The sequence below is a fragment of the Dendronephthya gigantea genome, unplaced genomic scaffold (genome assembly GCF_004324835.1).
Source record: "Dendronephthya gigantea isolate DGI-Jeju-01 unplaced genomic scaffold, DenGig_1.0 000061F, whole genome shotgun sequence".
Classification (NCBI taxonomy): domain Eukaryota; kingdom Metazoa; phylum Cnidaria; class Anthozoa; order Malacalcyonacea; family Nephtheidae; genus Dendronephthya; species Dendronephthya gigantea.
This window is the reverse complement of record NW_021163071.1, coordinates 149,213-173,362: the sequence shown is the minus strand read 5'-3', so window position 1 is coordinate 173,362 and position 24,150 is coordinate 149,213. Positions and strand designations below refer to the sequence as shown.

The window sequence follows — 24,150 nt, the reverse complement described above, 5'->3', positions numbered from 1 at the left end:
GAAAATTTTTAAGCAGCATAAGCCAATGTCAAAGTCATAGGTCAATTTCGGAACCGGCAGGCGTAGTGCCCTTATCCGAGGAGCTGTTTATGGGGTCAAGGGATCGGACAGGCTTACTTGCCTAATATATGGGCTGGCTCACTTTCCAAACCAGCTCGCATAGGGAGATCTCACCACGTCTTTGTTTTATTGTATTAGAGTAAAAATTACTGTACTCTCATATTAACAAACCGGCTAGCCTGCTAAGACTTCCTGAGGCGAAAATGTTTGAAAAACAATGAAAGCCACGTGATGGAAATCAATGCCAACTGATGAATAAAGAGAAATTCTATTTCTCAGTAGGCCTGAAGGTTTTCTATGAAACATGGATTGATTTTTTTAATGAACAAAAAAATAATATTTAGAACCCAACTAACTCGGAATCGCTTTATTTTCTGATGCACAGCATATATTGGTGATGATTTAGCCCGATATGAGAAAGAGATACCATGGTTTTCAGTTGATAGATATTAATCCCTTCTGACAAAGCATAATTTATCTAGATTAGTCATTACAGACTGAGTTAGTTTGCTTGTTCTTATACATGTAAAACTTGAATATTCACAACCTATAAACAAGATGACTATTCTGTCTATTTCTTCTCTTTTCTGACATCTCTAACACGAAGTGCTGCTCACGGTAATTCTATCTTACTTTGCCTCGGAGCATAGAGACATCAGTTTTAATTCCCGAATGAACAATTGGCTTATCCAAATGTCCTGCTTCTTTGGCTAATAATTGATCGGCAAAGAACATCGCCTAAAAACAGTAAATGTTCAATTCAGTACAAAAGAAAGTTCATATTGAGAGCGTAATAATGCACTAATGGACAAGGGGATGGGTGTAGTATAAATTGCTTGTGCTCTTTTGAAACTTTAAAAACTTTTCATTTTTTAGCCAGTGTTTACATCGGCTAATACTACACTTACGTCACCGACTCACCATGGGGGCTGAGAGGTTGAGGTGTTTTTGCTATAAATACCCCCCTAGTTATTCTGAATTTATTTATCTGTTACTTAGTTAACTTCGAATAGTATTTTTATTATTCCGAAACAACTCATCTGTTACACTACAAATAACGACGATATCATAGAATTGAATATTTACCTTCTGGGCGCTGAAGGTTTGGACGCCAATAGATCTTGTCTCTCGGGACGTAGTCAATTTCGTATGAACTGGACCAAGTATAGGTTTACTTCTGGGAACAATACCAAGGTCACCCAGTTTATAATGAGGAAGTGGTCTGGACGGTGGACGTAGCCCTTTTGAAAAGCTTGATCTACATTCAAAAAACAATTATAAATTTTAAGTACAACAGGCGTATTCATTCTTGGGGTGGAGAGTTGTCATCGGGAGAGGGGGAGAGGGGTTGAGGGGCCCAACCACCACTTGTAACGGTTCATGGGGACAAAACCGACACCGCGGAAATTGGTATAGGCTTAGCCGCAATTCTCGATACTTAGACTTCAAACTTGGTGAGGAAAAAGATTTATAAATATTCAAGAAAATATGTCTTGCACAAAAGATTTGAAGCTTGCTCACGGTAAAAACGAATCGTCTGAATTAATAACCTTGTGTATACTTTAAGCCTCAAAATGGCCATTTCACAGCGGTCAGATGTGTATGATGAGCTGTCAAAAGATTGCAGAATGCGTATTCAGAAGAAAAATTGAACTTTTTTAAGATATTCAAAAGGTTTCTCTTTGATAGGGCGATACAGAAATGCACAATTGTGAACCAGCGATTAGATTTTCGGGTTGAAACGTCTTAAACACCAATTTCTGCGGTGTCGACAAAACCTACCTTGTCTTTCTACGAATGTGTTTACTTAGATCAGCGCCTGTATTTGAGGCACTCTTTGGACGAAAGTTTCTAGCATGAGGACCCACTCCGTAGTCTGCTGCGCTGTTTAATATTTCCAGTAAGATTTGAAGTAAATCTTCTCTTTCTGCAGCCAGTCTGTGCTTGATTTCCTCCGCACCAATGATTTCGTCTGCATCGCTCTTTATCTGATACAGAAGAAAATATATATTTCACTAAACCAGAATAACAACATTTAAATGACTGCTGATCGTTACTAACTACAAAGATCGTGGCTTCGTGTAGAAACAGGTGATGTTTTTATCACCGACTGATTTTAGGTTTCGCATTTCCCTGGTGTTAATAGTATAAAATGAAACTGTTGAAATCGTAAAATATTATAGATTGTGACGGCAAAGGACAGAAACATTCGCTTATTTTATTCACCAAACTGAGATTTGGTAGTAAACAAATCAGGTCCTCAGGCAGAGAGTTACGGTGCAGTGTTTCCCCCAACTAAGCTACAGAATTAACGTTGCTAAAATTCTGTCCATACTCCACCCGGGCGACAAAACTCTATCATTATTGAACCTTGAGAGATGATTCCAATGCATTTGCGGCTTCAGACAATGTTTTAACCAATGCATCTTTCTGTTTCATTGCCACTTCACGGTCCTTTTTTACTTTTTCTATTTCCGCTTCAAAGTCCTCATTCTTTATCGTACTTTTCTAAAAGGAAAATGATCAAGATGATGATGAGTGCTCGAGAGAAGCTATTATGTCGAAGGTTGGGATTCCCATTTACGCTTGCAATTTTTGGTGCGATTTTACGTGCGATTTTCTTCTTTTGGTAGATGTGAACGAGTGACTATAGTTACGAATATTCTGATGTATAAAAGCTCTTATTTGAACATCCAAACTATTTCCCTCGTTCACATCTATCAAAAGAACAAAATCTCACATTCACATAAAATCGCACCAAAAATTGCAAGTGTCATGTACTGTAATATATACACCTTCAACTCGTCTTTAATGCTTTCCACTTGTTTTTGATAAAGTTCAATTTCGTCCTCTAAACTTTGTTCCTGTTGATTCTTCTCTTCAAAATCCAGGAGCCTATCTTCTTGTTCCTTCGCTTTTGCGGCAAGCATGCGAATAATCTACAATAAACGATTCAAACGAAGTAATCTTTCAATAATTTGTACGAAGAAAAACCTCAGGAAAGGGGGGGGGTGTGACAAGTTAATTTGATTCTTTAACAATATTCTTAACCAAAGTACTCCACTAGTGTCAACAGCTTCCAAAAGCTGCTCTTACAATTTTTTATTTTCTTCTAAAAAAATGGAAAATCGCATCGCAAAAAAGGACCTTTCAAACTTAAAACTTCTTCCCGTGGGGGTTCTACAGTACGCACGTTTTGACAAAAAAAGGTTTATCTGAGAATTTACCACTCGTCGTAAATGGAACGAAAGTCGACTGTGGGTGTTCGCATTTTTAATGAACCAACTCAAATAACGATTCAACATTGTGGGCAGAGAAACTTAAAAGCTACACAACAAGCTTTGCTGACGATTTATGCATGCGGTAACCGAAAATAGACGGCGGATGACAAAATAACTATATCAAATTTTTCACCGCAGACTAGGAATATGTGTAGGTCAACAGTTGCGACATGTGTACTTGCTAAGTTCACCAGTGTGCGCCAGGCCTTAGTTCCTTTGGAAATTGATTGTTTTTACAGTTTGGTGACGTGAATATCTAAATATTACACCATTTCCCGCCCTCCAAGTCATGAGAACTATCAAGAGGTTCCTATAACATTCTCATGGAAAGTTCTAGCTAACTATATTCATGATCATTATAACTCTCAATCAGTCAAGCAATCTGTCATTCAAACAACGCAATAATTTAGTTTAAACCTTTTGATTGCTGGAATTTTTCTTTGCTAATTCCTTCTCGTTAAACTCCAACATATCAATATGTTGTTTCATCTGTTTCTCTTTCTCTCTCAGTTGGTCATTTTCCTGAATCAACTCCATTGTTTTATCCGACATTTTCGACAGCTGAGCGTTGATTGAAACATTTTCACGTATTGTTCTTTTAGTTGTCTCCGCCATCTGTTTGTTTGAAACCTTTCTAAACTCTGCTGCAACCTGATTCACACGTAGTATCATTTCTTTCTTCAACCTAAAGTCATAATTTCCATTAGCTTTTTAGGTAATAATGAGCACCATGAGAGCAAAGAAAAGAATATTTGATTTCAAGCATTATTCAAAGACAATGTGAAATTCTCATGCTAGGATATATAAATATTGCAAATGTTTTAGTGTATGGTAGTTCTAAATGTGCTATGTATAAATCTGGAATATTATAGCTGACCAGCCCATACCAGGACAGTGCCCATGCAAACAAGACAGTGCCTAAAGTTAGTAGTGCTGGGGCCCGTGGCCCCAACTGGTGAGATTTTAATTTTCTACACCAAAAATCCCCACCCCCTCTGCGGTCCATGTAGTGGGTATTGGTAGAATCCAGCTGTTTTAGGTTTATCACATGTGACTAGCCAGGTAGATAATTATTTAGGTTATTCCCTTAATAGTCTTCTAGATACACAAACAGTGTAATTCTAAAAGACACTATCCATCACTGTCTAACTAATTGACTTTTTAACTTTCTTTCACAGAGTTTCTAAGCAAAGTACAGTGATACTGATGCTTTGCTTCGAAAGTGGTAAAAAGAACTAACCGATCTTTATCAACAACAGCTTTCCGTTCTAAATTATAAATCACATCCTTGTGTTCCATTTTATTGCTTTCTAATTCTTTTTCAAGTTTTGAAAATTTTGCCATCAGATCTTCTTTTTGTACTTTGAATTCTTCCAACGAGGCAAGTTTCCCACCAAGGACCATGTTTTCTGATGTTAATTGGTCCTTTACCTCTTGCATTTCTGTACGTATCGTAGCCAACTGAACCTCATACTGGTCTTTTTCTGCATCTTTTGCTTGTTGTAACCCTAAAAGATATTATTGACCTCTAGATCAATAATCAATTGGTCTCATCCCTTGACTGTGTGATCTTACTTTAGGGCAGGGTATATATTTCTTGCCCCCAGAATGCAGCATTACGAAAGCTGACAAAGGAACAGAGTAATTGCTATTTTAGCTTGTTAGACTAGCCAAACACATTCATTAGTTCTCAAGAAAACCAGTAGAGAACAGATGGTATTACTGTGTTGGGCAACTTCAATTAAATCTAGCAACCCTACAAATGACCAGGAGATATGGCCATGGTTATCCCTACTTGAATTGTCAGGCAACAGGGTGAGAATAAGTTAAAGCAGAATTTACACCCATATATAGTTCTAGTTATGAAAAACAGTAGTTGTTCGACAGTTTTTCCCACAGGCTCAAACCTATCTACCAAATTATATGTCCCAGTCTTGCAGCCCTACCTATCAAGCGATCTTGTAAATCAGCTAGCTCTTCACCCCTCTGTTCAAGTTGCTTTTTCAAAAATGATACAATTTCCTTCTTATCATTAACTTGTTGTTCATACTGAGACTTAAATCCATTATTTCCGATCTCTAATTCGTCGCACTTCTTCTGATACCGTGCTAGGCGTTCTTCTAAATCACGTATTTGAACAAGAAAATACTCCTTTGAAAGCTCGCTCAATTCTTGCACTTTTGCGACGTTAGTGCTAGCTTTCTTTCCACTTTTCTTTTTCTTACCACTCTTTTTACCCTTCTTTTTAGGCGGCATGGTGAGGTTTGGTGTTTAAAACGCTTAGAACATGATTTTCTGCGACATTTTGTGAACAAATGTTTTTATAAAAAGTACAAAACAAAAAATGACGGAATTAATATTTGTTCCTATAGCAACTGTCGCGACAACAACTTGTGCCCACTGTATTACTCTTCAGCGGGTTATGTCTGTGGAATATAATACTTCATACAACAAAAACATTTTGACAGAAAAAAATGCATAATTTCTCGACTTCACCTCACTCTTTATTTGTTAATAGTTTTATTAGTTTATACACTTTGCAAGCAGCAAGCAAACCTGTTGTTACTTGCTGGTATTGTACAAAACATGTCTGTGGTGAACAAGACGTTAGGTGTTCCATAAAATTGTTTCTCTTCGTTATCTTCGTTTTCGTTTAGTCCTCCTATAAAACCCCTTTTTCCCTCTTTCTTTTGATGCCTGAATTTCGAAAAATTTCCGTTTGTTATACCTACAAAGAAAACATATAAATCATCCCTGTAGCCTGTAGTGACAATGCAGCTAGTTATTGGTAAACTTATATTTACCTTCTAAATTCTGCATCGGCTAATAAACTTTCAACAATTGTTTTCTTCCTTTCACGTTTTGGAAGCCGAGATGAATAAAATTCCGCTGCACTGCTCACGACTGTGCCAAGCTAAAAAATGCAATTCAATTTCAGTTAACCATGCAGTTTGTATATTACACAAGTGCACTGTCATACTTGAAAATATTTTGGCAATTTCTTTGAGCTGTTTTTCTTGTAGTGACGCTTTGGATCAAGGACATTTCTCATCCTGAGAATATTTAGGTCTCGTCGCAGTTCTTGGGTCATTTCTGGAGCAGGCATGTTAAACCAATTTTGACCAGCAGACCTTTCTCTGTCATTCTATGGCAGAAAAAACCCATGGACAAGTTAAATTTTAGTTCACACATCATTCAAGAACTAGAACTAGTGTAAAAAACAAAATACACAAGACTGGACTGTACACAGTTCACCACCGTTTTACAACCATCATCAAGGTATTGGACTTTCAATATTCCTCAATTTCTTATCACTACATGACAACCATTTATGATGGTAAGACATCAATGCCATCTACCAGTACCTGCTACTGTTATGTAACAACTATGATTTTACCTTTCTCTGTTTCTTCATTGCATGGTGTGTAATGTGGTACTTTGGAGCAGTCTCCTTTTTTTCAAAGTCTGAAGATATCACACACTTTCTCATGATCTAAAAAATGAACCATTAAACATTTAAGGTTTACCATGTAAACAGCATTTCTGACAAAGTTGCATCTCAAAATAATAAATACCTTGCCTGAAAACTAAAAAAAGTCAGTGGGACGAACGTGGGTTCTTTGCTCAAAATTATGGGGTTCTTTGCTCAAAATTATGAGGTTCTTGTTAAAATTTTCAGGTAGTCAATCTAATCACGCAACAGATCTAGATACTTTGATTCAACATTACACCCCACTTCACTCTGCCTATGCTCTTCCTACAAGATTTTTGTCACATTAGACTAGAGTACCGGTAGTCTAAACTTCCAGACTAGCCCAAAATATTGTTCCTAAGCACCTGTATCACATGTCCTGTTAACTTAAAAATACAATGTAAATACCTGTTTCTCATCAAACTGTGGTAAATGTTTACTGATACATGGAATTGCTTTTGAATTACTCTGGTCCATTTTAAAATACAATTTGTTTGGGTCTAGTCCTGGGTCTAATTCTGAGGCAAGAGTATGACAGCTGAAATGGATAAATAATTTAATTTAACTTATTTGTTGGTGGGTAACCAAAATGTAACTAATTTAAACATTCCTTTAAGGCATATGCTTAAGGTATATCAATTTAGTAAATATGCATTAACCAACAGTGGCAGATTTAGGGGTGTGAAGAATAAATTACTACAGCTTAAAATTGGAATTGCATTGGCAGATTTCAATGTAAAAATATTCTTTTCGAATCTATAACAAATAGCGTTATTATTAAAGTGTTTGCAATTTAAAATTAAGTTGTGTAATTTCTTCCGCACACCCCTAGACCCGCCAATGTTAACCAACGAACTCAGGTAGGTCAAACTGTCATATTGGTGAGAAAATTTTTTAGATTAGGGCTGCTGTGGCCAACAAAATTTGGACTGCATCAGTTATAGATGTAACTAGTTTACATCAAGTTTATGACAAGCATTTATGATGACAACTTTGTACTACAACCTCGCAAGCCAGGCTTTTCTACCTAAGCGTGTGCCGTGGAGCGTAGCCGTGTAAATAGAAAAGCCTGGCTTGCTAGGTTGCTTTGTATGACTGGATATCAATAAAAAAATACGTAAAACACTGGAAGTTGCTGATAGAGTATATTTGTTAATTAAAATTTACCAAGGCAACAAATTCATCAGTTTCATGTTATTATAATACTTACTCTGAAACATTGTCTTTTACACCTGACGAAATACGAATAAAATCTTCAGCTTTCTTTTGTGTATCCTCCTTCTGGATCACCGCATCACATCTAGAACTCTTCTCCCTATTTTCCATTCTTTCTTTAATGAAACTATATGTCCGTTGAACCAACATCTCCAGCGTTTCCTGGCCAGATTTTACACTTAAATCCTCACATTCCTCGTCAGCATTACCGTCAGGGTTTTTGTTTCTAAGACGAGCACTTCTTCGCACCATTATTGATCAAAATAAAAGTATTTTAGCGTGAATGGTTAAATATTTATTGTTTCTTAGCAGAGCTCTTTTCCTCACTGGTTTTCCTCACTCATAAACAGGACGCCATCTTGCAATTTTTAACAAAATGAACACGTGCAAATAGGAAAATACTTTGTGTAATAGATATATAGTGTCGCGATGGGTTCAACCTGGTCTAACCGTGGTACAGTGTACGAGGTTGCCAGCCGCCAGCGTCAGTTTTGCTCGAGGCTGGTGTAGCCTGGTTCACACTTGTCCTAAGAATCTGGGACTCCCTTTGTCTGAGGTAGTTGGTGTGCAAAATGCTTTGTCCGCGAAAATTATCGCTAGTGGCCCACAACAAACGCTACGCGCGATTCGCCAACGCGACGCGAATTTACAGTTTCTTAAACAGGGCGCTTGTTCTTGAAGCAAATAAATTCAATTCTTGAAGGAAATTTTAATACTATGGGCCGACATATCAAAATGTGCCATTCTTCAGTAATTATAAAGAATAACATAACATGGTCAAAGCTTTCGTAAAAATCGCGTCGCGTTGGCGTATCGCGTCCGGTGTGTGTGTTTTTTGTACGTACGTATACGCACGTAAAAGTTTAAAATAATTTAGATGATATTTATGAAATCAACGATTGAATAGATGCATAGAGCTGGATTCTGTTGATAATTTGCTGCGTTTTTTCTGTACGTACGTAAATTGTAAAGTGTTGATTTCCACTCGCAGAGAAAGAGTTCGCTAGCGAAACATTTGCATATTTTCTTTTGAATTTTGACAGAACAAAAGAAAATTAGTTCAGCATCATTTACATCAGAGCCATTACTCTGCAAGTGGAAATCCAACCTAAGTCACGACTCACAAGGTTGTTTTCGCGCCTAAAAGCAAATGTTGTTTCCGGGCAACATTTTTCATGTGGGCGAACAGAAACATAGGAAGAAACGTCGCGAATCAAAATTTTTACAGCAACAATGTTTAGCCTCTGTTCTGCATGTCTAACTATATTGGAAAGGTTAATAATTATTTCTATCAACCATGTCTAAATATGGATCATTCACACGATGAAGATTGAAGTCCATCCGAAATCACATTAAAAATTCAGTAAAATCACAGATTTTAATTTACACAGTTGTTTCAGTTTCAATATTTAACGAGCTTGAATCATTTATGCCTGCTTCCGACAATTTGATGATTTATAGTTTTAACGAAGGTAAACGTTTGTGCAATTTCTTTGCATTTTTAAAACGTTATATATTTCAAAATGACAATGAAAAATATATGACATACTATTTCATTCATATGAAAACACAAGTCAGAGCAGGTGAAAATTTCAGAATTTTCATTTCGCTAAATTTTGAGGGCTATATGAATTCAAACTATCTATTCTCCACTTTAAAATGCACTTTTATTATTCATAACTGGCATAAGTAAGTGGAGAAAAAAAAATTGATATGAAAACATATATCCGTGATATCATTCCTGCCCTTTTTCGCAGAGCAATTACCCCTTAATTCGTCGGGTACTTTTCGTTCAATGGTGTAATTTTCCATAGAACAGTATTGTCTCTAAAACAAACATCAGCAAATTTGAATTTTAAATTACTTTAGCGTTAAATAAGAATGATTGGCGATGAAGTTTTGGCTTCTAAGAGGTTAAATTTAAGCATTATTTCGGTCAAAAAACGCATCTTCAAGTGCAGATACAGCGAATATTTTGTGATAATTATGAGCAAAACGCAAGGATAATATGCTGCATAGACTTCTTCTTCCCTAGACGTTTTCAAGTACAATGGATCGACCAAGTGGGACATCAAGATATGATCAAACGTGGGCTGAATGATAAACACAATATTTTTTATATCGCAAAAGTCATTTGCATTCGATTGTAGCTATAATTTGCTCCCGATACGTCGCTGTGTAATATTGTGAACCAAAAAACTTTTCAAATACATACAATTTGTGAATGTGAAGATGTAATTGTTGTCTTCATTTGACAGAAGAAGAATTAATTAATCTCCAACGAATACTGAAACATTTCAGCCTGGCTTATATATTATTGATTGGAAGAGGACGAGAGAACACAGGCTATAGCGACAAGTAAATCGACCAGACTTGATGTGGTTTTGAGCGGTGTTATTGATGTCAAACAACATAGATACGCCATGGAAGGTTGCCTATTTGATCGTAATTTTGGTCACAACAATCATTGGAAACATCCTTGTAATAATGGTTGTGTACCGCAGCCGACGAAATCAATGGACAACAAATCATTTTGTCATCAGCCTTGCTATTGTCAATCTCCTTGCTCCAACTGCTTATCTTTTTATCACGCTATACTCAGCCTTTCACAAAGAGTGGTTCCTTGGGAATATTGGGTGTAAAATTAATACTTTTCTCGTGCACTTTAATGCACTAACATCAGTCGGAATATTATGCTGCATGTCCTTTGATCGCTATTATCTCACAGCCTATCCGTTAACATTCAAGCTATCAAAAACGCAAACGAAAAAAGTCATTGCAGCCGTTTGGATTCTGGCTATATCCATTGCTTGCCCGATGGCATTTTTCTATAAAATGCACTCTACGGATTGTCAACCAGAGTTCTCAGAACAGTGGACTGCTTACATTTGTTGCTTTTGTATACTATTTCTGCTGCCGCACTTCACAACATATGCGACATATTTGAAAGTATACCACTGTATCCGAACAAGAAATAACCAAATTGTGTCGAGGTTTTCTCAAAAAGTCCCTCGAACGAAGATTAAAGTAACTAAACTTCTTATGGCACAAGTTATTGTTTATACTGTGTTATGGCTTCCATATATTGCTTATCAGTTGATTATATCGTTAACAGACGATCGAACATCAGTTTTGGCAATACCATATCTCGCATATGCATCCAGTGCGGCAAGCCCAATGATCTATAGTATTTTCAGCGCCGATTTTCGCCGTGGATGTAAACTAATATTTATGAAATACGATGCATCGATAGCATACAGACTGCCTGTGCAGATAGACCGAAAGAATAAGGTTGATGTCGTGGTTTCGGAACATAGGAATTATCGAGCGCCCGGAGCGTCGGAAAAAGGAAATTCCAACCTCGTTCCCAGGCGGGAAACTGAATTCCCGCCTTCGACAGGGTTGACATTCTTTGAGCAGCCTCGAATTGCATGGTCGGATGTTTAATTAACTCAAATCATCAGATATACTTGTAGATATAGATGTAGAAATAAAATCATGATAGTTTTTTTCATGTAAATAATATGTTATTGCATGCGTATCATTGTTGGTTTATTTTCCAACACATCTTGATTAAAAAAATCCAAACACTTTCCAGGTTGAAACTTGAAAGTGCTCAAAATGTTATCAAAATTTTGTTCTGCAGAAATGTGTTCAATTTTTGCAGGGATTATTTTAATTAGAATTTGTTACTAGGTGGGCATTTAACTAAGTTGCACGATGATTTTATCAATTTCACGTTTCACAAACGTAATACCTTGTGATTATCTTGAAACCAAGCATATACTCGTAAAACTCAACAAGGAAACATTTGTTTTGGGGTTTGTCAAACCCCAAAAGTAAAAAAATAAGTCAAAACAAACTCGGTTTGTCAAATGGAGTGATTTAAGCCGTTTAGCTTTGTCGATCATAACTTATTGTTAACAAAAAATGTGATGCTGTGAAATAAGACGAGGAATAAGAGATCACACGCTTGCTTGGTTAAAAAACTGATCTTATCTTTCCAACAGGATTCAAGCACTCACATGAGACCATATTTCATGAGACACTATATTAGTTAGCGGAAAGGTGGATGCGGATAGATTCTTACGGATAATGGTAAAAAACGTTGATAAATTCGTATACATTTACACTGCGTCCAAGAATTATATGCAAAATCGTTTTCCGCCAGGGGTGGATCCAGCACTAGTGCACAAATTTGCATTACAAAACAAAGTGGTTATTTTTAGCAGTTTTCTTGTGTCATGCAAATTAGTGCACTAGTGCTGGATCCACCCTTGTTTTCCGCCACATTTCATTTGGTCAGTTTTTAAAAGAGGATTATGAAATTTCGTATATACACTGGCGGTCAAAAATAACTGCTCAAAACAAGTTAAAATGCTCTCAAATGAACGTAACTGGCCCTCTAACAATATATACGAGTAAATATAGACAAGATTACATGCTAAGCTATATGAAATATTAATATTTTGTTGACCCTCCTTTGGCCTTATAATTGATGACGGCCTTACACCGGCGTGGCATACTTTCTGTTAAGGTGGTAATCTCAATGGTCAAAAGAGATTCATCCTATGGACAGTCTTTACAGCAACCCATAAATCATGGGCGCTTTATGAATTAATTCCTTTCTTGCACTATCCCTTTCACATTGTCCCAGAGATGTTCAATAGGGTTAAGGCCTTTCGACTGTGCAGTCTAATCCATTTCTGTCACTCCCTCTTCCTGAAACCATTGTCTCACTATATCTTGGAAGTGTGGCAGGTTGCATTACATTATTGAAGTATTGCTTGGAATAAGAGAATTGTTCAAAATGCCTATAAAGCTCTCTCTTATATTCGCTTCTTTTTTATGAATTTGTATCTGAACAGTTCTTTTTGACCGCTAGTGTACAATAAAAGATTGATTGTTACGATTCCTGTCACATACGATAAAAGCAACATTTGAGCAGTTCTTTTTGACCGCCAGTGTATTATGAAAACACTATAACATGCCCACTACTGAAGCTTTTGGCTGATCTGGGCAGTGGTAAACAAACAGCGGCCATTTATGCTTTAAATACGGATCTTGGGCGTCCATTTTTATATGCATATTACACTTATACTGCTATTTAGCGAATTAATACAATGGAAAAATTTATAAAATGAGACAATATCGTCTTTCTAGGTAATTTTAATCAATATATTCTCACACACATTTGATAAATAATAAATTATATAATTATATACCAAAAATAGAAGATTAATATTATTCATTAATGTTTAATGTATCATCCATGATTTGATTTGACTAAAAGTAGCCTTCGATCCATCAATGCGGTGAGTTTCCTGTTGCATCAGGTGAAATACCTCTAGCAGTAGTTTTAATTGCATTCCACAGATCTTCTGTTGACGAGTACTGTTTTCCACCGGCATATATACCTCTCTTTTGAGAACGCTCCACAAGTTCTCAATTGGGTTGAGATCCGGAGAGCATGATGGCCATTGCATAATTTCACCTTTTTTAACAAGAACTTTACTAAGAAAGCCTGTTGTCAAGTGTGCAGCATGGGAAGGAGCATTGTCCTGCATAAAAACCATATTCCTCCGAAATGACAAATTTTTCTTCTTATACCATGGCAAAAAATGCTCCTTTATTATCGTAGCCCCGAAAATATATAACTCCACCTTCGCCTTGTTGATGCCTGAAACACTGTGGAGGTAATCCTTTCATATCACACCATCCTCTTCTCCAGCCATCGGATCCATCAAGGGTTGCTCGGCACTCGTCAGTAAATAACACCAACTCAAAGTTCTGTTTAACATATTTTTTCGCCCACTCGAGTCTCTTTTCTCGATGAACTTTCTTTAAAAGAGGTCGCAGCAAGGGTCTCTTACATTTTGCATTACGCTTTAGAATGGAACATCGGCTGCTTTTAGGAACGTTACACATACCAACTGCTTCGAAGACCTGCTTCTTAAAAATATGATGAGCGTATCCCACATAGCACTATATGTTACGTAAAACTGTATTCATAGAAAATACAACCTTTTAAAAGATCAGTTTGGGCAGCCTCGTTTTTCAATTATCGCACTACGCAGGTGATAATTCGTATTCTTATATTTGCGAAACAACATTGCTACTTGTTGGCATTTTTGTGCCAAAACATTTAAAATTTAAGCATTGGATAAATTGAAGCAATAGTTAGCTATGTAGAGTATATGTGTGTGAATGATACGTAATTGTAACTAACAAAATCTTTGGCATTACGTAAAATTGGTTACAAATGGTACTTATCACAAACAAACTTATACATGTCACATAATTATTGGCTCGACCCGAGAATGAATTAAAAAAAATTAAATAAAAAAATTAATAAAAAAATTAGTATAATAACGCAATTATTCACACTTTGACCACTGTAACTTAGTTTGGGATAACTGTTATATAATAACCTAAAAATAGACTTCATGAATTGCAAAATAGAACAGCTGGAGTCATAACTGGTAAAACTTAGCTAAGAGCTAACGAAATTAGTAGCGAAGAAGTTTCTTAAAATAATTGTACTGGCAGTCTTTAAATAAACGTTGGTTTAGTCCCGGGAGATTGATTTACAGTCCCAAATCATTCACAATTCTTTTTCTCGCGCGATCATTGCCTTAACACCGTTATACATATCCTGAACTAGCTGTACTTCAGTTCTTCCCAATCGACGTTTGTTTGATATATCATAAATGCCGCCCTCGTTCTTCGAGTGTTCCCCGTGTGTTCCACGGATTTGAACGTGGAACTTGTCAGCAATGGCTTGGAATTCATCTTTGCGCGCCGATAGCTTGGGTAGCTTGATATGAACCGATGCTCGGAGTGCGGTTCCAAGGTTTGTAGGACATGACGTAATATAACCAAGATGGTCATCATAAGAGAACGTAGCCACTGACTCGATATGATTGATTGCTCGGCTAAGGCGTTTAAACACAGCACTAAAGTCAGATCCCTGTTGCATGGAAATGATACGGAGTTGATCTTCTTCATTTACCCAAACCAAAAATGTTTTCTTAGCATTGTAGAAGATGCCACGGCCAGATGGCCAGTCCCTGTTGCACCCACACGCCTCCAGAAACCTGTCCCCTTCCCTAGGAAGTGATGTCGTTTATAAATTTTATTATGTGATATTGTAAAAAATCGGCCGAATAGCTTCCTAACCTATATATTTGTCCACAAAATATTTATGGGAAAACATGTTCAACTACATAACGGAGCAATTAAAAAAACTGATGTAAAAATTTGAGTTAACCTAGAGTTAAGCTAACCGGCTTTTGAACAACCTTCCTCAGGGGCTGGTTGTTCAAAAGCCGGTTTAGCCGGTCTCCCTCTACTAACTGTGGTGTAGCTTAACCTGGGTACCGATTTTGGCGGTGGCGTGTTAATAAATCGAGTGTAGTGTAAACCAGGCTTTAATGGCTTATAATTCCATTGTTAATCTATTACCTACAGAATGCATTTGGTTAATCGAGTGTGCACTCCACCGATTCGAGAGGTTCAGTTCAGTCATATGATGGTTTCGTCGATCAGTGCAGCGCTTTTAAAACTTACTTGAAAAGAAAATGATCAGCAATCAACTTCTTCCGTGTTTTTTCAGCCATTTCTTCCAAGGGATAAAAAGCTCCTTTCAGATCTCCTGTGAATGTGTCACAAGCACGAACCACCTTAATAACACGTTTCAAATTTAAAGTGACTGTCATGTTAGACCTAAGCCTTGCAAGACAGGTAATGTTAATGGCCGTTAACAGCGCAAAATGTACTTTATGAAATTTTCCTACTTATTTCTTTGTCTTTGTATCTTGATTCCAAAAAAGATAACCACCTCTCTATACCTACCTTTCCCATAATTTCATCTCGCTGTTCTTTTGTTACCCCAGGGGCAAGTGGATAGCCCTCCAGATTTCTACTAACTCTGATACGAGTCGACACAATCATCTTGGCTTCATCTGGAGGAAGTAGTGGACATTTGAGCTTGTTTGCGTCCATATCTGATATGTGTTTGTCACCAGGCTTGTGTTTGTGATAAGCCTCGATCACCTGGTCCATGAGTTCGGAAAAAGTTCGGTAACTATCGTGAGAGGAAGCGTACACGCCAACCCCAGAGTCGAGATTCTTGATTCCGGAGAAAACACAGAGCTTGTAAGGCAAACCATAAGCGTCTTTTTTATCGTGATATTTTTTCCAGATTTCGCGGGTGTTAAACCGGGCCATCAAGGATTTTGTCCCCGTTGGAAACAGCGGGTACCCAGTCAATTCATCAATACTCTTTAAGTGTGATCCGCATTTCACATCTTTACCAGACATATTTGCAGAATGAATGCTTGAACAAAGTATATAAACTCTTAACATGGTTGAAAAATGTATTCAAGAGCCGAATTAAGAAGTCAGGATGCGATATTAAGGATGAAGCAGACGATGAAAAGATGCAGCCCAGCTAAATTCAATAAACAAAACATATTTTAAAAAACTCCAAAACTCTGAGTCTCTAAATCCCTGAATGGGCGCATTTTAAGGCACTCAAAGCCGATGTGGCAGACAAAATATACAATAGTTCTGATAAAGGAACCATCAGCGTCTTCAGTGACAATGCATTTAGTCGCGTAGCCAGCGTGAAGCCTCTTACAGACGAGCAAGTTTTCTATGACAAGTTTTAATTGGCAATTGCACGTGTGTATGTACAACAAATTTTCTGCTCGTGTGAACGTCCCAACAAGTTTACTTTGACAATTTAGTTTGCAGCCAGCGATGTAATCGTACAGCGGACAACGTGAGCGCACCATTGCAAAATACTATAGTCCGCTGGCCAACCGCATACAAGTGCTCACATTATGTGACAAGTTTTCTTTGTTGACTCAGCAAGCAAAATTTACAGACGAGCAAAATTTTTTACTTTGACAATTTTTCTATGACAAGTACACTTGTTTAAAATCAAGTATAATTGATTTTGAACAAGTGTACTAGTCACAGAAAAAATTGTCAAAGTTGGGCGTACAGACGAACAAATAAAACTTGTCACATAAAGACTTATCGTAGAAAACTTGCTCGTCCGTAAGAGGCTAAAAGGCTTGAACAACTTTACATCCATTCCTCAACCTGAAGCAGCAAAACAACGAACTTTTTTCAATGTTGATGCCATTTGATCTTTTATTACGATTTTTAAATGAATAAGTTGCTATACTTCATGCAACAAGCAATAATAAATTAATAATAATTAGTACTGAATACGTGGTGATTACTTGTTGCGTGAAACTTGAAGTGGCAACTTATTCATTTAAAAATTGTGATAAAAACATTAAGCCCTTTTACAGACGAGCAATGTAGCGCCAACCTACCAATTCATCGCTATTTTTACTGATGAATTTTGCCATTTAGATATAGGGGCTGGTTTAATGTCAGACCCAGATCAATATATACCTAATTCGTTAAATCAAAAAGCATTATTTTACTTATATATACTTTTTGCCACTGAACGGAAAACGACGATGCATGTCGTACACAGCAGGGAGGTGTGCGCATGTTTCAAAATTTCTACACACATGCACGAATGTTTACTTACATACATGAAAGTTTTAGTATACAGTACATATTAAATTGTACAGTCTTCTAGGAAAAAAATTAAAAGTAATGTTCGGTCGAGTCTGTGTATAACAATGCGTAACAATGTGTAACTTCAAAATTGCCTAAATTAAAATTTACGACATGTTTCAGATTTTTCTCGCACCTTGCCTTACGCCCTTAGCTCAGACCCATAACGAAGCAATAATATGAAACAACACAGACAGTTTGTTGTGTTTCACAACAGTGCATGCCTTATCTATCTGGCTAAAATTAAAATTGTGGGGCCGGTTGCTCAAAAGCAGGTTAGCATAACCCTGGGTTAAAGGAAATCTTTACATCGATATTTTTAAACCCTTGTTCACAAAGTTGAATATCATTTTCCATAAATATTTTGTAGTGACAAAATACAATTTTCTGACTAAATGTAATTTTCTGTAGTGCCATATTTTGTAAATGTTTTAAAACGAACAGCGGTTCAGAAGCACTTCAGTAAACCAAAACAGTGCCAGTGGATTAAAATTTAACCCAGGGTTCGCGCTATCCCAGCTTTGAACAACTGGCCCGTGACCTCGATTACAAACCTAGAATTTTAACTTCATCTGACAAATTTTTGACGTGTAAACCTAGATACTTGTTCGAACAAGCAATAGTTAATTTTGATCTAGTTTTATTTAGAATTCTTTTAATTATGTATATAGTTAATCATAAATTACATCAAAGTTTTAATAAATAACAAAAAAAAAGCATACAACTTACCTTTCGTGTGTACAGCGTTTACTCCCTTAGTCAGTATAGCGTCATCGAGAAAGATTACTGACTTGTGTATTAATCAGCTAAAGTTAAAGGACCCAAAGGGCGTCAAAGGCCAGCGCGAAACATTCTAATAACGTAGACAACGTAATAACATTGACGTCACGCTATCGTTTCTAGTTTGGATTTCAAGTGTTACGTGCACGAAACGTCAAGCTGCCATGTATTTGCGGTTGAAGAAAAACGTCGAAAACTGAAACAAGCTTAAAACAAGGTCAGTGTGTTGGTCAAGATAAAAAAAAGTTGTCAAAAATGTATAGAATATAGCTCAGGGGCCGGTTGTATCAAGCCCGTTTAGCTAATTAAACGGTGGTAAGTTCAAAATAGAAAGTAAGTCTATGGTTTATTGACTTTATTCAACAAGCGAACTAACTGTTTTCGACCTTAATACAAAGATACTGTTTACAACTACATATTCGGTGCATATAATATTCAAGTTGACTCATTCAAGAGAGAATTTAATTTCTAATTATTAATTATTTAATTATTAATATTTAATTTTGATCTATCTACCGTTTAAGCTAAACGGGCTTGATACAACTGGCCCCAGAAGGGTTGCGATTGCAGCTCACATAATCTTGAATTTGCAGTTTCATTATTGGCAGCTTGAATTAATTTTCACTATATAATAGCCATGCATACCTCCATGCATATAATAAGATTGTTTTAGCTCTGCATACTGACGTGCATAAAGACCTTAAAAACCCGCAAGTATCTTTCATGACGTCCGACAGCAAAGGACAAAGATATATTCATTTATTGTGGTACTCAAGCAAAAGTGGTAGTTCCTCTTTCCTTTATGTAAACAATTATTAGATCGAATAAATATAGTTGATCAGAAAAATTGCTTCAAAAAAATCCAAACAACATCAACTGGATAAATTAAATGCCGCCGCGTGGTCATCATATGGTGATCATGCACTGTGAAAATGGTAGAAATCATGATGCAGTTTCAACAACTACGGCGATGTGCAACGTTTAAGACCATATATATACATTACATTTTCTTTTGTTTTAAAGGTTTAATGCCATTGCTGATGAGCACGTTGCGGTTGCCGTTGTATTTTGCAAACTCTTTAATGTTGGTGCACATAGCGCAAAATGTGCATATATAGTACTGGTTTCCTTTAATTCGTCAGCTTTTGGAATCCACTTCAAAAAAATCATACTAAACTAGACAATAATGAGATATTTCATCACAAAAAAGGGTGTGAATTGTGAAACGTACCTACTACCTATAGTTTCCACGACTTACATAAAAAATCACAATATTCACTACCATATACATGGAATATTACAACCAAATTCGACTTACATTCACTGGCGTCGGCAGCATCGATAAGTGGGTATTCATACATGTTCAAAGAGCGTTAAAACAGTCAATATGAATATGCCTCCTTTAATTCGCCACTTATCAAGCTGGCGACGCCACTCCGTAACACACTATGCAACTTTCCTTGCAACTTACAATGCAATTATAATTTTGAGGGATTTTGATTCGTTAAGAGTGTTCGCAATGCTAAGAAAACGTTATCGATCGTAAGAAATGTTCGTATTTGACAACTTTAGATGCCTCAGGAGTAGACTTGCATTGCAAGTTGCAAGGAAAGTAGCATAGTGTAACACTGCAGTTATAATAATATTCCTGACAAAATGCATGCACTTCAAAATGTACTACATGTGCTTGTATAAAAACATTGTTTTAATATTTCAAATTAATTCACTACATTAAAAATGGCGCTAAGGGTGCTGGCCGAGGTATTGATCATACTTTATGAAAAATATAACGGCAATTTCAAGATTCACAAATAAAATATCTTCCATCAATTTACCAATTTACGTAGAAATTACAAAAAAAGCCGTTCTATTATTAGAAATAACGCTTCCTTGGGTTCCACACTTACAAAAAACACCTCTTACAATCCTCCTAACATTTTACACATGAATCTATGAAATTTCATTTACGATCGGTCCATTAAAATTGCTCCTACAATTCTTGCATATTATATACCTAAGTACGAATTCCACTATAAGCACTTTACATGATTATATTTTATGCGTCATACTTAACAAATATACGTTTCATAACAAATGTAAGTGAAGTAAAGTTGTGAAAAACTACAAGATAATGTGACTTATATATAATGTGGCTTATCTTAACATGCATTTAAATCGAAAGTTTATTTCATTTTATCATGCATTTTAACATTCGCGTCGCTTCAGAAGAAGACCTTTTTTGCGAGGGTAAAAACAGGTGCTGGACACTGTTTGTAACCTTTCTTGGTATAGGCATCGCTCACCTTGTTGTTTACACGAAGCATCATGTGCATAACATCTTCGGTTTTGTAGAATTCGCTAAAAATTGACACCAAAGCGTTTACGTACCATGTCCCATGATCAGTACTTCTGAAGCTTACATAACCTATAAAGTAGCATATGGTTAGCATAACATCAGTACTTCTGAAGCTAAGATAGGTACATAACCTATAAATTAGCATATAGTTAGCATAATTATCACATTGGTGATTTCAAAGCCCAAAGCTCTATCATTTGGCCTTGGGCAAGTGAGATTCAACTACAAGGAATTCACAACGATTTGAAACTGTTTTTTTTATATTTACGGAAAAGAGTACCTGGGGCTGTTGAATATCCGAGCAGAAAATGTGGTTCGTTTGGGTCAGCATTTTGACGGAATTTTGAATTATTAATATTATCATATTGATCCTCATATGCTGCTGCTGCTGCTGTGGTTTTACCCATTGGGATTGCGTCTTCATTGGTTTTTGTCTCTTCTGTAGTCGTTGTCCCACCAGTCCCTGGCGTTGTTGTATTTTCCACCCCAGCGGCGGTGTCAGTCCAACCTGTCTCAGTCGCTCCCAAGCGCTGTGTCCCTCTACATGCTTGAATGAAGAACAACTTGGGCTTTCCCTCCAAAGCTGGACATTTGGTTGCTTTGAACAAATCGGTGATAGTTTTGATTTCAAGATGTCTGCAATCAGAACCATAAATCTTTCCCATGGCACCGTGAGTCATTATACAACACACGAAGCACGACGAACCAAGATTTTTGCCAATTTTCTCTGCCATCTCTTTGACCACATCGTAAATTTCCCAAGCTCCCAAATTTCGATGTGCTTCTACCGTGAAGCCGAGAAGTCCCCACAGTTCCTTTAAATTTTGATAGTCGACACTCGAGCCTTTTCGCTCTGGCAAAGTTATTCCTTCGTCTTTCGTGAAGCCTTTGAACGTTTGGTTGTCAATGATAAGAGCGAAACCGTGTTTGCCAGGTTTCATCTTGTAGCATGAGGCTGGGTCTCTTCTAGAGGGTGGTCGTTCTGTGAACAAAAAAATAAGATATAGCTAATAAGATGGGGGGGGGGAGGCTTTCAACTATCTCAAAAGCAAGGGGGGTGGAGTACATTTCAAATGTCAAAAAGAATCTCGGCCAATTTTGATTTAAGACAGTTTTTTGGACATGTATTTGGAAACCTTTTTGAGGGCCATTGAAAAGTCTAGAGAGGTCACAGTTATGCTTAGTTTATTGTGAGTTCTGTTAGCTGCACTAGGAGTCTATCTTTCAGCAACTGAGTTGCACAACAAAACATCATTTCTATATTTTTACAATTGCTATTAGCTATGACTGTAAAATTTTATGAATTTTATAAAATAGTATATATAAAATGTGCAGCTAGGAAATACAGGTACCCAATGAAAAGGGCAGTGTACTCATTGATATTATAGCCCAGAAAGGCAAAATTTGTATGCCCAGTTCTAGATCCTGCCTGAGATCATGAATGGAACCAGATATTTAAAAGGGGGAAAAACTATGAAGTATGGAATTACATGTGAGATGCAAATGCTAGTGTGTAACTACAATACTTTATATTGAAAATGTATAGAGGGGAAGGACCCCACTTTTTCATACCTTCATTGATAGAGAAATCCTCTATCTTTTTTATTAAATCCATTCGATATACATCAGATAATAAATTCTTCAAATCAGAGAAGTTGTCTTTAGAGAGTTTTCCATTGCCTTCAAGGTGGGTCAACAAACTCTGACCATCTTGCAATTTCTCACCTATACCATCTGTGAAGACAGCCACATATCAGTTAATGATAAACATACTGTATCAGTTAGTTAAAAATAGATATTAATAGAAACTACAGTTACACTTCAATCTTCACAGCTTAGTTAAGATGTTTGGCAATCTGGAGGATTCCCCCCACTGCCACCCCACCCTTGGATATTTTACTTTGACAACAGACGACCCATGGTGATAATAATTGAAGGTTATGAAACACATTAGGTTTTGAAATACATTAGGTTTTGAAATACATTAGGTTTTGAAATACAATACTGTTCACAGGGCGCTACACATTTTTCACTCCTGATACAACAACCTGAACAATTTTTGGCTGTGTAAGAATCTTAAGACCTGGTACAGCAGTATAAAATTGGGAGGTCTACTATCTACTTCATATAGGTACCACTGCATGCAACATGCTAAAGAATTTTGAAGATTAATTACAACATCTGATTCAACCATTCAAAAATTAAATTGTACTGGTCCATCCAAATGACCAAAATATCAAATGCCTTATAATTAACATTTATTGAATAAAGTTGAACAAGATATGAAAAATTATCAAGCTGTAATTTGTCAAAGCCAACTTTTTTAGGCTTAAGTTAATAATAACCTACTGAGGGTTGATAATCGTTGACATTATTTGAAAATGGAATTCAATTATTGTTTTAATGTTTATTCATGTTATTGTAACCACAAAATTTTGCCTATGACACTTGGATCTCACACCAGACTTCCCAGTATACCCACACAAAACAATCTTTCTGTGATACATACATACATACATACATACAAAAGTAGCAAACCTGGCACATCAAGCAAGAACTTCATTTCACTGACATTCTCCTTTGTCAGTTCATCAGCCACTGCTTTCAACAATACAACATACGGCGACACAAGATCTTGACTGGCCACTGAACTGGACATTGCATTAGCAGCAAACCCTGCCCCACTATCGACCATATCACCAGAAATCGGTTGGCAAAATTCATCTGGTATTTTGCAAACCAAATCGACGCGTTGTATTTGTTTTAAAATTCCTCGTAACCATATTAAATTATCGGCCGTAATAAATTGTCTTTCTTCCAGCAGTTTAAACAACTTTAAGGGCTCGCTATTGGGTACTTTATCCAGTGCAGCAGCGCCGATTTGTCCTCGACAGACAAATTTTAGGGAGCAGACATCACTGAATGTTAAATTATCTGCTATATCTTTTAGTAACCTTCGGTAATTGTTTCCTGTTGGAGCCATGTTTATATCAAACTTGCATATGGCATCTTTTCTTTAAGTCTTTCTCTGCAGAGCAGGAAGGTTTCGACCCTCCCTCCACGTTCGGTATCGACGAAAACAAAACAACAGACTTCGAACTTCGAAGGCTACGAAGATTTACGGAAGAAACCGAACACTTCTTTCTGGGAAATGGGGAAGTCTAAAATTTCCTATCCCCACAATTCCCCGAATGCAGTTATTTTAAGGAACCATTACCTCATTAAATTTTTCTGCCATTTTTGAATGCCGTTATGTTATCAGCTGTAGATAATTCCGAGTGAAGGGATGAAAGGACAGGCCACATCCATACGGTCGAAAACGCTGTGAAAATGTTTCTTGAATAACGATCATGAGTGTCAGGCCAGTCGGAGTCTCTCAGAGG

General features: G+C 36.8%; 5 protein-coding genes across 5 annotated transcripts; 1 reads left to right on the top strand and 4 right to left on the bottom strand.

Moving 5' to 3' along the window:
* Window positions 1–405: 405 nt before the first annotated feature.
* On the bottom strand, window positions 406–5,693 carry LOC114530381 (cilia- and flagella-associated protein 157-like). The gene is made up of 8 exons (XM_028552002.1): window positions 5,288–5,693; window positions 4,582–4,849; window positions 3,759–4,026; window positions 2,856–2,999; window positions 2,431–2,568; window positions 1,843–2,048; window positions 1,147–1,318; window positions 406–798 (listed from the first exon to the last, which is right to left on the bottom strand). Exons 1-8 carry the CDS (start codon window positions 5,595–5,597, stop codon window positions 685–687), a joined length of 1,620 nt encoding a protein of 539 aa, XP_028407803.1. The 5' UTR covers window positions 5,598–5,693; the 3' UTR covers window positions 406–684.
* Window positions 5,694–5,838: 145 nt separating this feature from the next.
* On the bottom strand, window positions 5,839–8,393 carry LOC114530328 (rRNA-processing protein fcf2-like). The gene is made up of 6 exons (XM_028551938.1): window positions 8,024–8,393; window positions 7,222–7,351; window positions 6,739–6,834; window positions 6,322–6,486; window positions 6,146–6,255; window positions 5,839–6,069 (listed from the first exon to the last, which is right to left on the bottom strand). The coding sequence occupies exons 1-6, from the start codon at window positions 8,278–8,280 to the stop codon at window positions 5,979–5,981; spliced, it is 849 nt and encodes a 282-aa protein (XP_028407739.1). The 5' UTR covers window positions 8,281–8,393; the 3' UTR covers window positions 5,839–5,978.
* Window positions 8,394–9,930: 1,537 nt separating this feature from the next.
* LOC114530345 (probable G-protein coupled receptor 19) lies at window positions 9,931–11,638 on the top strand. Its single transcript, XM_028551957.1, has one exon. It carries the CDS (start codon window positions 10,429–10,431, stop codon window positions 11,473–11,475), a length of 1,047 nt encoding a protein of 348 aa, XP_028407758.1. The 5' UTR covers window positions 9,931–10,428; the 3' UTR covers window positions 11,476–11,638.
* Window positions 11,639–14,550: 2,912 nt separating this feature from the next.
* LOC114530346 (arginine kinase-like) lies at window positions 14,551–16,595 on the bottom strand. The gene is made up of 3 exons (XM_028551958.1): window positions 15,883–16,595; window positions 15,598–15,710; window positions 14,551–15,137 (listed from the first exon to the last, which is right to left on the bottom strand). The coding sequence occupies exons 1-3, from the start codon at window positions 16,393–16,395 to the stop codon at window positions 14,633–14,635; spliced, it is 1,131 nt and encodes a 376-aa protein (XP_028407759.1). The 5' UTR covers window positions 16,396–16,595; the 3' UTR covers window positions 14,551–14,632.
* A 2,530-nt stretch (window positions 16,596–19,125) lies between these two features.
* On the bottom strand, window positions 19,126–24,082 carry LOC114530339 (caspase-7-like). The gene is made up of 4 exons (XM_028551951.1): window positions 23,306–24,082; window positions 22,340–22,501; window positions 21,048–21,749; window positions 19,126–20,836 (listed from the first exon to the last, which is right to left on the bottom strand). Exons 1-4 carry the CDS (start codon window positions 23,748–23,750, stop codon window positions 20,634–20,636), a joined length of 1,512 nt encoding a protein of 503 aa, XP_028407752.1. The 5' UTR covers window positions 23,751–24,082; the 3' UTR covers window positions 19,126–20,633.
* Window positions 24,083–24,150: the final 68 nt, after the last annotated feature.

Excerpts from the sequence above, each read along its gene's own strand:
- LOC114530381 (XM_028552002.1), bottom strand. The coding sequence starts at position 5,597 with ATGCCGCCTAAAAAGAAGGGTAAAAAGAGTGGTAAGAAAAAGAAAAGT. Across the intron at positions 4,850-5,287 it reads TTTACAAGATCGCTTGATAG|GGTTACAACAAGCAAAAGAT; the intron begins GTAGGGCTGCAA and ends AATATCTTTTAG. Across the intron at positions 2,049-2,430 it reads CATTGGAATCATCTCTCAAG|ATAAAGAGCGATGCAGACGA; the intron begins GTTCAATAATGA and ends CTTCTGTATCAG.
- LOC114530328 (XM_028551938.1), bottom strand. The coding sequence starts at position 8,280 with ATGGTGCGAAGAAGTGCTCGTCTTAGAAACAAAAACCCTGACGGTAAT. Across the intron at positions 7,352-8,023 it reads GTAAAAGACAATGTTTCAGA|CTGTCATACTCTTGCCTCAG; the intron begins GTAAGTATTATA and ends TATCCATTTCAG. Across the intron at positions 6,487-6,738 it reads CAATGAAGAAACAGAGAAAG|AATGACAGAGAAAGGTCTGC; the intron begins GTAAAATCATAG and ends TTTCTGCCATAG.
- LOC114530345 (XM_028551957.1), top strand. The coding sequence starts at position 10,429 with ATGTCAAACAACATAGATACGCCATGGAAGGTTGCCTATTTGATCGTA.
- LOC114530346 (XM_028551958.1), bottom strand. The coding sequence starts at position 16,395 with ATGTTAAGAGTTTATATACTTTGTTCAAGCATTCATTCTGCAAATATG. Across the intron at positions 15,711-15,882 it reads GAGATGAAATTATGGGAAAG|GTGGTTCGTGCTTGTGACAC; the intron begins GTAGGTATAGAG and ends CGTGTTATTAAG. Across the intron at positions 15,138-15,597 it reads GCTGATCATTTTCTTTTCAA|GGAAGGGGACAGGTTTCTGG; the intron begins GTAAGTTTTAAA and ends ATCACTTCCTAG.
- LOC114530339 (XM_028551951.1), bottom strand. The coding sequence starts at position 23,750 with ATGGCTCCAACAGGAAACAATTACCGAAGGTTACTAAAAGATATAGCA. Across the intron at positions 22,502-23,305 it reads GTTCTTGCTTGATGTGCCAG|ATGGTATAGGTGAGAAATTG; the intron begins GTTTGCTACTTT and ends CTGTCTTCACAG. Across the intron at positions 21,750-22,339 it reads GGATTTCTCTATCAATGAAG|AACGACCACCCTCTAGAAGA; the intron begins GTATGAAAAAGT and ends TTTTGTTCACAG.